General features: G+C 50.3%; 1 protein-coding gene across 1 annotated transcript in view; it reads left to right on the forward strand.

Moving 5' to 3' along the window:
- The window catches only part of phlpp1 (PH domain and leucine rich repeat protein phosphatase 1), a 58,292-nt gene that overhangs the window by 41,231 nt on the left and 4,561 nt on the right, over positions 1 to 12,500 (forward strand). The window contains exons 5-13 of the mRNA XM_083689535.1: positions 2,089 to 2,235; positions 3,868 to 4,095; positions 5,398 to 5,600; positions 6,323 to 6,383; positions 7,467 to 7,562; positions 9,212 to 9,367; positions 10,498 to 10,698; positions 11,178 to 11,340; positions 11,593 to 11,723. Of these exons, the coding sequence (XP_083545661.1) occupies positions 2,089 to 2,235; positions 3,868 to 4,095; positions 5,398 to 5,600; positions 6,323 to 6,383; positions 7,467 to 7,562; positions 9,212 to 9,367; positions 10,498 to 10,698; positions 11,178 to 11,340; positions 11,593 to 11,723 (1,386 nt within the window). The remainder of the gene's footprint in view (positions 1 to 2,088; positions 2,236 to 3,867; positions 4,096 to 5,397; positions 5,601 to 6,322; positions 6,384 to 7,466; positions 7,563 to 9,211; positions 9,368 to 10,497; positions 10,699 to 11,177; positions 11,341 to 11,592; positions 11,724 to 12,500) is intronic.

Genomic DNA, 12,500 nt, shown 5'->3' on the forward strand with positions numbered 1-12,500 from the left:
ACATGAACGTCAAGCCAATAAAGCAAGTTTGAATCTGACACAGAGAGAGAGAGAGAGAAATGAAAGAGACTTACAACAGCCTCTATTCTACGTGGCATTGATTCCACAAGATGTTGGAAACATTCCTTTAAGATTCTGGTTCATGTTGACATGATTGCATCACGCAATTCCTGCAGATTTTTCAGGTGCACTTTTAAGCTGTGAATCTCCCGTTCTACCACATCCCAAACGTGTTCTATTGGATTCAGATCCGGTGACTGGGAAGGCCACTGAAGAACACTGAACTCATTGTCATGTTCATGAAACCAGTTTGAGACGACTTTTGCTTTGTGACATGGTGCATTATCATGCTGGAAGTAGCCATTAGAAGATGGGTAAATTGTGGCCATGAAGGGATGCACATGGTCAGCAACAATACTCAAATAGGCTGTGGCATTCAAGCGATGATTGATTGGTATTAACGGCCCAAAATGTGCCAAGAAAACATTCCCCACACCATTACACCACCTCCACCATGAGAAGGTGTACAGGTGTTCCTAATAAAGTGTTCGGTATATATATATATATATAGAGAGAGAGAGAGAGATTGAAAGAATGGCAGAGAGAAATAGATTGAAAGAAAGGCAAAGAGGAAGGGAGAACTGGGTGGTAGAACAAGACAGAGAGAGAGAGAGATGGGGGAGGGAGAGAGAAACAGCAAAGGTGAAGAAGAGAGAGAGAGGGTAGAGTGTGGCAGAGCAAGGGAGCGAGAGAGAGAGAAAGAAAGAGAGAGAGAGAGAGCAGAGTGTCGATGGTGGTGTAGAGTAGAGGAGGTCTGTCCCCCTGCCCCCCCCATCCTGGCCCTCAATTGGAAATCAATAGGCCCGTCGTCTGGGTTTCCTGCTCCCTCTATCCACATGATTAAGATGGGGGCGTGGGGGGGTTTCTGTGTGTGTGTGTGTGTGTGTGTGTGTGTGGGGGGGGGGGGGGGTTAGGGTTAGGGGGGGGGGGGGGGTATATATGCAACAAGGGGTCTCCCTATCTATCTCTCTGTATACACTGTCCTCACATGTACACCGTACTGTAGGTGTGTGTGTGTGTGTGTGTGTGTGTGTGTGTGTGTGTGTGTGTGTGTGTGTGTGTGTGTGTGTGTGTGTGTGTGTGAAGACAAGACATTCACAGCTATTACCAGACTAAACAAAGGGCAGCAGTCCTGTCTGTCCGACCCACATGCATACAACGTGGGCTCCCCCCCCCCCGCCATCCTCCCTCCTGTCACCCTCTCTCCCCCTCACACAGATGAGGTGAATCCCTGAGAAGGTCATTTTTGCACCAAGGGACAAAAAGCCAAAATGTCACACTTGCCACCGGTGTTTCAACTGACAACAAGACAGGGCCTCACTTGTTTTCTCAACAGTCTGATGTTAAGGTCTCTAGTATGCGGAGAGAAAGGTTTTGTTTGTGTTTAAATGCATCGCGTAGTAATATCTGTCCACTTTTTAGTCCAACTGACTTGGCTAACTCAACATTACGGCTAACTGAACCATATGGCTAACTCAACATTACAGCTAACTCAACATTACAGCTAACTCAACAATATGGCTAACTCAACAATATGGATAACTCAACAATATGGCTAACTCAACAATATGGATAACTCAACATTACAGCTAACTCAACAATATGGATAACTCAACATTACGGCTAACTTAACATTATGGCTAACTGAACAATATGGCTAACTTAACATTATGGCTAACTCAACAATATCTCAGATGACCAGAGAATACAAAATCCATTCTGTAAGTGCAACTGACAAACGACGTCATCTCCTGAATAGAGAAACTGTCCATTGTCGTAATAGACGACGTCGTCTCGCTCTGTGGTTTCCGCCGTGTCTTGTGATGGCTCAGTTGAATGCCGCGCGTGGTGGCTGCTACATCGCTACGGGTCGTAGATGTCAACATGCTGTTTTTGTGTAAGCTGTAATTACAACTAATTACAACAAGCCACATTGTCATCTCATCCCTCACTCCCTCCCCCTGCCCTCTCTTTCTCTCCCTCCCTCCCTCCCCCCTCCCTCCCTCCCTCCCTCCCTCATCCCTCCAGGTTCTCTCGTCTACGCAGCCTCAACCTCTCCAACAACCACCTGGGCCAGTTCCCCATGGCCATCTGTGACATCTCCACGCTGACTGAGGTCAACCTCAGCTGTAACTACCTGACCTCCGTGGACCCCGCCGTGGGAGCCATGACCAAGTGAGTGAACCACCAGGGTGTAGGGTCATAGCTACCTACCCCCCAGAGACCCTGACCACACAGCTACATACCCCCCCAGAGACACTGACCACAGAGCTACCCACCCCCATAGACACTGACCATGTAGCTACCTACCCCCATAGACCCTGACCACACAGCTACCTACCCCCAGAGACACCGACCATGTAGCTACCTACCCCCATAGACCCTGACCACAGAGCTACCCACCCCCATAGACACTGACCATGTAGCTACCTACCCCCATAGACCCTGACCACACAGCTACCCACCCCCCATAGACCCTGACCACACAGCTACCTACCCCCATAGACAGCCCCCCCCCCCCCCCCTGTAAGTCTGGCTTGTCCAGGTTTATGGGCTCTACTACAGCTGCTGTAGGAAAGGAAAAAAACTCTGGTCGCGTCCTCGCTTACGTCTCCAAAGCACATTGGAGGAGAAGGTCCAAGGTTCCTCCCCCTTAGATGTTCTCCTCCAATGCTTTTTGAGAAGGAAGCGAGGGGAGAGGGAGAGGAGGAACAGAGACTATTGGGACGCACCCTTCCCTGAGGGAGAGGAGGTGCTGCCGGCAAGGAAGAAGACAAGGAGAGGAAGCTACGGTACTATTCAGTATTAGGACACAGCCAGTGAGTCAAAGGAATGTTGCCGACCCAATCGTATTCAACCAGCGATTACCGCAAAAGAAGGGAGGATGGGAGGATGCATTTTTAAAGAGACGCTACATTGATATAAAAACATATTTTCAGCCACTAGCCACACCAAAAAAAAAAATAGGCAGAAATATTGTCAAGAAATGACCTGATTGGACAGAGAGGGGAACACCTCCCCACTCCCACAAGTGTGTTGGTTGGCCTTAAATTGAGCACTGTGCAGTTTCACGAAAACAAGAAATCGATTCATCCATCAATACCATGACCCCACGTGAGGTAAAGAATGAGCTCTGGGGGAAAGTATTGCAACTGAGTCAGAGAAGTGTAGAGAGGGGGAAGAAGAATCACGATGGACTTGTTCCAGGCGAGTTGAAGTTGATGAGGAATGCATTTAGAACAGACAGACAGACAGAGAGACAGGCAGACAGACAGACATTCCCTAGGACAGGTGACAGAAACTGATATGGGTGATTAGTATCTCGTGCAGCGATGCTCCCTCTCGACATAGCAATACACACCTCCTCCTCTCATATCTGGTGGAATGATCTGGAATGCCCGTGAATTCCACCTTCAGGGCCTCTGTGCCACTGCTGCCACCTACTGGCGGAAGAGTAGACTGACCGCACCGTCGTCACCGGAGCGGGTGGAAAGTTGGCCGTTTCTGTTCCTGTTGCTTCTAAAATGGAAGACGCCTATGTACAGACAGACACAGACCGTCCTGTCGTTGCAGTTTAGCTGTTTTCTATGTTTCGTTGATTCTGTCCACAGGCATCAACAAATAGGGAAGGCAAAGTGAGGAAATGAGGGCGTTATGCCGGGGGAGGTGAAAAACGTTTGCGACTTGTGAGGAAAAAAAAAAGAAATAATGGAAACCTTATTTTACCGCTGACATCAAGTGACACTGCTAACCCCCTCCTCATCACTTTTCTCTCCCTTTCCCCCCCACTCCCCCCCCCCCCCCCAGCCTGCAGACGTTCCTGTTGGACGGTAACTGTCTGAGCGAGCTCCCCGCTGAGCTGGGCTTGCTGCAGCGCCTGGGCTACCTGGGCCTCTCCTTCAACCAGTTCAGCCACGTGCCCATGGTGCTGGAGAGGCTGGCCTCCGTGGAGCGTCTGTGCATGGCCGGGAACAGCCTGGACACGCTGGCCCTGCACAGCTTCAGGCTGCTCCGCGTCAAACACGTGGACCTACGGTACGGACTGACGGACGGACGGACGGACAGAGAGAGACAGAGAGAGACAGACAGGCAGGCAGGCAGGCAGGCAGACAGACAGACTGACAGGCAGACAAACAAACAGACTGACAGACAGACAGGCAGACAGACAGGCAGGCAGACAGACAGACGGGCAGGCAAGCAGACAGACAGAATGACAGGCAGACAGGCAGACAGACAGACAGGCAAGCAGGCAGACAGACAGGCAGACAGGCAGGCAGATGCAAATTAAATCTTTTTTTTATTTATTTTTTTATTACCACCCGAGGCCACATTTGCATATAAAAAGTCAAACAAATGGATCAAATCAAAGACAGGAAAACAGCCAAGTATTTCAAGTGTTCAGGATTCACGGTGTGTGCAGGGATTTTGCGACAGCCTAGCGCTACTATCGTTCCTGATTTAAGTGTGTGTGTGTGTGTGTGTGTGTGTGTGTGTGTGTGCATGCACTGGCGTGTAAGTGTGTGTGAGACACCTGAGTTACCCCTCTTCATGAACAAAACCCAAACACGCCTCAAGGAAAATATGACCGTCTGACGAGGCTAAAACAGACAGAGTCAGCATGGAAAGTCACACAATCATTTGCCCCAAAGGTGTTCGCACCGGTACAGGCACCCCCTCTCCCTCTCCCTCCCCCTCCCCCCCCTCTCTCTCTCCCTCCCCCTCCACCCCCTCCCCCTCCCTCTCCCCCTCTCTCTCTTCTCTCTCTCCCTCCACCCCCTCCCTCTCCCTCTCCCCCTCTCTCTCTTCTCTCTCTCCCTCCCCCTCTCCCTCTCCCTCCCCCTCCACCCCCTCCCCCTCTCTCTCTTCTCTCTCTCCCTCTCCCCCCCCCCCCCCCTCTCGTGCTGTCAAAAGTGCAGGGCGAGGGTGACTTGCGGTATTCTCGAGTTAATACATCACCCACTCTCCCTGTTAGGACACACTCATTAAATGTTCAAGATCATGTTCTCGGACCGCATGGGCCAAAAATCACACGTGAGTTCAGCCGGAGATCCCGTGTCCCTGTTCTTTTTCCACTAAAGAAAAAAAAAAACAGAACGATGTGCAAATGTGTCAAGTGTCAAGTCAGCTCGCGCTTGATGGAGTTAATGAGTAACTGTATTGGGGACAGAGAGGTGTGTGTGTGTGGTGGGGGGGTGGGGTGGGGGGAGGGTTATTCCTTTGCCGTGAAGTATCGAGAGAACGAGCCAAGGACGCAATCCCATTGTATCTACTATCAGGACTTTTTAACCTTTGACCCCCCCCCCCCCCTCCCCTTTTTAACCCCGTTTGACCGCCCAGGCTGAACCAGATCTCCAGGGTGATCCCGGACGAGCCGGACCTCCTGAGGCATGTGACCCAGCTGGACGTGAGGGACAACCGGCTGGAGGAGCTGGACGCCTCCCTGTTCCCCCGGCTGGAGGTCCTCCACTGCGAGAGGAACCACATCTCCACCCTCAGGGTCAAAGGCTGCCTCCTCAAGGCCGTCTACGCGGCAAACAACGGTGGGTTGGGGGTCCCAAGTCGATGGGGGTCCTCCTGTCCAAGAAAAGATGACCCTGACCTGACCCTGACCCTGACCTGACCAAGGCTATTTGTTGGCCCGGAAAACCGTTGTTTTGTGGTGGATCAGGATCAGGAGATTGTGTGTGTGTGTGTGTGTGTGTGTGTGTGTGTGTGTGTGTGTGTGTGTGTGTGTGTGTGTGTGTGTGTGTGTGTGTGTGTGGCGGCCGTGGAGACTGGTGGACAGGCGTAGAGTAGGATGGACAGATCAGACAGACAGACAGACAGGCAGACAGATTAGACAGACAGGCAGACTCATCGTAACGCGTGGAACGGACTGAAAGGAATGTCCTCCGATTTCTCCCTCCCCTCCCCTCCCCTCGCCCCCCCCCCCCTCCCCTGGTGGCCCACGTCACCCTTACGTTCCTCCAGGGACCACCTCCATCCCGCTCTACGTCCATATCCATCACCCTGCGTCTTTCCTCACGACCTTGGTAGATAACAGGAGCTTGGGCATGCCGTGATGAGCCCCCTTCGATTATTCACATCGCTCCATTTCCCTCAAGCACTTTAATTTCAAACCTGTCACTCCTTATTTATTTCACAATCTGTATCACTCCAATGCACGTCATTACACATGCACGCACACACACAAACACACACCTTTATCGCTCCGCGTGGTGGTTAAATCAGTTTTTTTTTGTCTTCCTTCTACTCTCCGCAGAGCTAAGAGAGTTGGACGTCACCCCGGTGCCCTCCAACCTCACCTACATGGACATCTCCAGGTGAGAGAACCCTCAAACGCCCGAGGGGTTCGAAACCCGGGGTCTCCCGAGAGGAGAGACCACCGATGGCGCTTGTTCAAACGGACGTTTTTTTTTTGTTTTTTTTACTGACAATGACCCGTTGTTGTATAGTTGATCCACTTACTTTCGATAAATGCACAGTACCAGTCAAAAGTTTGGACACACCTTGCCAAGAGTGTGCAAAGCTGTCATCAAAGCGAAAGGTGGCTACTTTGAAGAATCAAAAATATAAACCATATTCTGGTTTGTTTAACACGTTTTTTGTTGACTACATAATTCCATATGTGTTCCTTCATAGTTTTGATGTCTTCAATATTAATCTACAATGTAGAAAAGAATACAAAATAAAGAAAAACCATTGAATGAGAAGGTGTGTCCAAACATTTGACTGGTACTGTACTTGTTTGACTGGTACTGTACTGTTGTATAAGTCGCTTTGGATAAAAGTGTCTGCTGAATGACCTCAATGTCAATGTGAGGAAGGTGAACATGGGCCTGTAGCCCGCTGAGCTAAAGCCTAGGCGTGAGGTCCGGTACAGTAAGGCACGTCTGCAGGGTCTAAGGCAAGGTGACTGATTGATGGGAGAGTGGCTCCGAACCGTCTACGCTACATAGCCTCCGTCGAGATAACCGCGGGTTGAACACACACACACACACACACCCACACACACACACAAATGATTGGTCAAATTTGACCCACTCATCTTACAAGAACCTAATCACTAATGTTGCTGTCCCCCTGTCTCAAAATCTCTCTCTCTCTCTCCCAGAAACACACACACACACACACACACACACACGCACACACACACACACAGACACAGACAGTGGAGTATACACAGTGTGCTTGTATGTGAATAGACTTAAAGACTCCCTCACACCCTATATTTACTTATGCACACACACACACACACACACGCTCAGACATACGCTCTCTCTCTCTCTCTCTCTCTCTCTCTCTCACACACACACACATACATACACACACACACCTCATCTGACTGTCATATGCTGACCAGTGTGTCCCTGTCTCTCTCTCTCTCTCTCTCTCTCTCTCTGTAGGAACCGGATGGAGTCTCTACCAGACTGGCTGTGTGACCTTAAGAAACTAGAAGTTCTTGACGTCAGCCATAACCTCGTCACTGAGCTCCCAGCACGGTGAGTTCCTGTCCTCTCTCTCTCACACACACACACACACACACACACACACACACACACGTCCTTTTACAACATGTACAAGAACGACAGTTCACGGGTTCACAAGTCGCATCGTGCAGTAGTAACGAGAGGAGCAGCATTCACATGAGTTAGTTACAGTGTCACGCGCACACACACACACACACACACACACACACACACACACACACACACACACACACACACACACACACACACACACACACGCACACGGAAACCTTGTGAGTGCTGCAACCAGCCCGCATGTGGTATTCGTACATTCGTACATTTTTGCATACTCGCCCCGCTCTCCAATACACACAAACACACACCCCCCCCACCCACACACACACACACACACACACACACACACTCACACACACTCTCTCTCTCTCTCTCTCTAGGGTATATAACAATGGCTGTAAATGGAATATTCCGTATCTGTATGCCATTTGGTGGGCCGTGGTCCATCCCCATAGAGTGCTCTATAAATCACACAGAGATAGCCTGTCGCCCTCTCCAGCGGTTCTCTCACTCTCTCCCTCTTTTACACCCCCCTCTCCTCTTAGAAGGTCACTTGAGATGCTCCTCCCTCCCTCCCTCCCTCCCTCCCTCCCTTTCTCTCTCTCTGTCTCTCTCTCTGTCTCTCTCTCTGTCTCACTCTCTCTCCATCATTCTCTTTTGCTGTCTCTCTTTTTTCTCGCGCTGTCTTTCTCTCTCTCCGTGTTGCTGTTGGTTCTCTCTCGCTCTCTGGGTGGCTCTCTCCCTCCCTCTCTCTCTCTCTCTCTCCCCCCCTCTCTCTCTTTCTCACCCCCCCTCTCTCTCTCTCCCCCCCCTCTCTCTTTCTCACCCCCCCTCTCTCTCCCTCTCTCTTTCTCACCCCCCCCCTCTCTCTCTCTCTTTCTCACCCTCCTCTCTCTTTCTCACCCCCCTCTCTTTCTCACCCCCCCTCTCTCTCCCTCTCTCTTTCTCACCCCCCCCCCTCTCTCTCTCTCTCCCTCATTCTATCCCTGCAGATCTATGTTGTACCCAGTAAGTGTCAGAGTGATGAATCTCAGCTGCAGGCCACACCACAAGCGCTGATATTTTCCGTTTTCACGTCCTCATATTTTCCATTTTTACGTCACCCCTCCCCCCCTCCACACACGCACGCACACACACACACACACCATCCCCTTCTATTACGACCCATTTTAATTAGTCCCCTACCCTCCACCACATGCATTTACACAGAAAGTATGCACACACACACACACACACACACACACACACACCACCCCACAGACACACATATACACGTACACATGCCCGCACGTACAGTAAGCACCCACACACAGACACCAACACACACTCTGCCCCCCCCCCCCCCCCCCCCCCCAGTCACACACACACCCGCACATGACTGGACACACACACACACACACACACACACACACACACACACACACACACTACCACTCTCCCTCCCTCACAGTAGATCAGCTGAACTGTGACAGTGAATCTTAGTTACCTCTCTGTCCCGTCCCATCCTGTCCCCCTCCCCCCCCCGTTTCTCCCTCCCTCTCTCTCTCTCTCTCTCTGACCCTCAACATATTGACATTAACAAGTGTGCTTGCTCCCCCTGGTGGCAGGTTGCTGTGTAGCAGCAGTCTGAGGAAGCTGAGCGCAGGACACAACCAGCTGCAGAGGCTGCCCGACAGGGTGGAGCGCCCCCTGCTGGAGGTGGTGGACGTGCAACACAACCAGCTAGCAGAGCTTCCCTGCAACCTCTTCCTCAAATCCGACAGGTAATCACATCGAAAGACATTAGCATGCAGTCAGATATGCTTATAAGTCCTTCCTAAGACCTCTTCACCCCTACTACCCTCCCTGTACTAACCCTAACCCCAACCCTTGAGACCTCTTCACCCCTACTACCTCCCTGTACTAACCCTAACCCCATCCCTAGAGACCTCTTCACCCCTACTACCTCCCTGTACTAACCCTAACCCCAACCCTGGAGACCTCTTCACCCCCACTACCCTCCCTGTACTAACCCTAACCCCAACCCTAGAGACCTCTTCATCCCCACTACCCTCCCTGTACTAACCCTAACCCCAACCCTAGAGACCTCTTCATCCCCACTACCCTCCCTGTACTAACCCTAACCCCAACCCTAGAGACCTCTTCATCCCCACTACCCTCCCTGTACTAACCCTAACCCCAACCCTTGAGACCTCTTCACCCCCACTACCCTCCCTGTACTAACCCTAACCCCAACCCTAGAGACCTCTTCACCCCCACTACCCTCTCTGTACTAACCCTAACCCCAACCCTAGAGACCTCTTCACCCCTACTACCTCCCTGTACTAACCCTAACCCCAACCCTTGAGACCTCTTCACCCCCACTACCCTCCCTGTACTAACCCTAACCCCAACCCTTGAGACCTCTTCACCCCCACTACCCTCCCTGTACAAGTTCTCTCCTGCTAATAAATAATTACAAATAAATAATAATAAATACAATTTAAAAAAATATATAAAAAATTGGCTTCTGGCATTACGACTGCCAATGGCCCCTGGTCCGAACATTGATTACTTTGTCTTATGATGACTGTTGGATAGATGATTCACTTACTTAAACAAATGTATTTGTTGTAAGTCGCTTTGGATAAAGGCGTCTGCTAAATGCCGTAAATGTAAATGTTATAAACAAGTCTTATAACGTCCTATGATAGCATTAGTGTATGCTAACTGTATGCTTTCAGTCAAATGTAGAAATGTTCTACAATGTAGAAAATGCTAAAAAATAAAGAAAAACCATTCAATGAGAAGGTGTGTCCAAACCTTTGACTGGTACTGGTACATATGATGCATAATGACTGTAGAATCAACATTTTCTAGAAGATGACTGACATGTGTCTTCACTTCCCTTCAGTTTGCGCTGTCTGAACGCCTCGGCCAATAAGCTGGAGCACCTGCCTCCCTCCAGCCTATCAGAGGAGAGCAACAGCATCCTCCAGGAACTGTACCTGACCAATAACAGGCTGACAGACAAGTGTGTTCCTCTGTTGACGGGACACACACACCTCAGAGTGCTGCACATGGCCTACAACCACCTCCAGACCTTCCCTGCCAGGTGAGTGTGTTTAGCTACACACACACACACACACACACACACACACACACACACACACACATACATCCTGTGTGCTGCCCATGGGCTGCAACCACCTCCAGATCTTCCCTGCCAGGTGAGTGTGTTTAGGTACACACACACACACACACACACACACATCCTGTGTGCTGCATGTACACTGTATGTGTACATGTATATGTACAAACAAAACAAACACAGACACACACATACATACACACACACACACACACACACACACACATGCACATCCTGTGTGCTGCATGTACAGTGTATGTGTACATCACATGCAAAACAAACACACACACATACACATACACACACACACACACTCTCTCACTCACTCTCTCCCTTTCTCTCACTCACTCACTCACTCACTCACTCACTCACTCACTCACTCACTCACTCACTCACTCACTCACTCACTCTCTCTTCTCTCTCTCTCTCTCTCTCCCCCTCAGTAAAATGGCCAAGTTGGAGGAGCTGGAGGAGGTGGACCTGAGTGGGAACAGGCTGAAGACGGTGCCCACCACCATCATGAACTGCAGACGCATGCACACACTCATCGCCCACTCCAACTCCATAGAGGTCTTCCCAGAGGTCATGCAGCTCATGGAGATGAAGGTCCGAATAACCTGTGTGTGTGTGTGTGTGTGTGTGTGTGTGTGTGTGTGTGTGTGTGTGTGTGTGTGTGTGTGTGTGTGTGTGTGTGTGTGTGTGTGTGTGTGTGTGTGTGTGTGTGTGTGTGTGTGTGTGTGTGTGTGTGTGTGTGTGTGCGCGCGCGCACGTGTCTGTGCGTGGGATGCACTGTATACATAGGTGTGTGTGTGTGCGTGCATCTGGGGGTCCTAACCCTCCTCCTCTCTCCCTCCTCAGAGTGTGGACCTGGGCTGTAATGAGCTGAGTGAGATCAGCCTGCCTGAGAACCTGCCTCCTAAGCTGCAGGAGCTGGACCTGACCGGCAACCCTCGCCTCAACCTGGACCACAAGACCCTGGAACAGCTCAAGTAAGACACCTCCGCATGTCAGCGTGGGAGTGGGAATGGTCCCAAACCAGTCAGTTCACTGGTGTCCACACACTAGAGTCTTTCTTTCAAGGCCCACTGGGTGATAGGTCCACTTTTCTTAACTCCTTTAAGTGTCGAGGGTGAATAAAGTTGCACGAATTGTCAAGTCAACATTCTACAGTACCAAAGGGTGACTTTATTCAGCAAAAAATGCGTACGGGATGATGCTTCATTTTGTAGCTAATCAAATGTTTGTCGTTACGTAAATACCACATAAAACGCTTGGCACCCTAGGGGGGTGAGCGGTCTGGAATTCTTTGGCAGTTAGTGAGTTAAAGAAAGAAGTCTTTATAGCGGTAGATATGTTGTTTTTGCGTCAAGTTAAGTCTTAGACTGTATCCCGAAGAGGAAAGTTTTGAGGCTGTGGCGTGGGTTTCCTAAATGAGACAGCTTGCCTGTACTAGCAGTTGGGAATGGGGGTGACGTACAGTAGGTGTCCCTTTGTGGAACAACAAGCCCCAGCTTTTCCGCTCCGGGTTAGGGTTAGGGTTAGAGTTAGGGTTAGGGTTAGGGTTAGGGTTAGGCCAAAGAAGGAAGTGAAACTACCGCTGGAGTTCACCTTTGACCTGGCTTCTCCATGTGTGTCATTCGTCTTGCCTGTATCATCGTGTCTGTGCGGTAATACGTGTTTACCTTCTTGCCATCGCTGCAAACAAATGGCCCTTTTGGGAACAGTATACATAGAACTCAATGAAACTGAATTAAATATGATATGAT

The sequence above is a fragment of the Argentina silus genome (genome assembly GCF_951799395.1).
Source record: "Argentina silus genome assembly, chromosome: 18".
In the NCBI taxonomy this organism is placed as follows: Eukaryota; Metazoa; Chordata; class Actinopteri; order Argentiniformes; family Argentinidae; genus Argentina; species Argentina silus.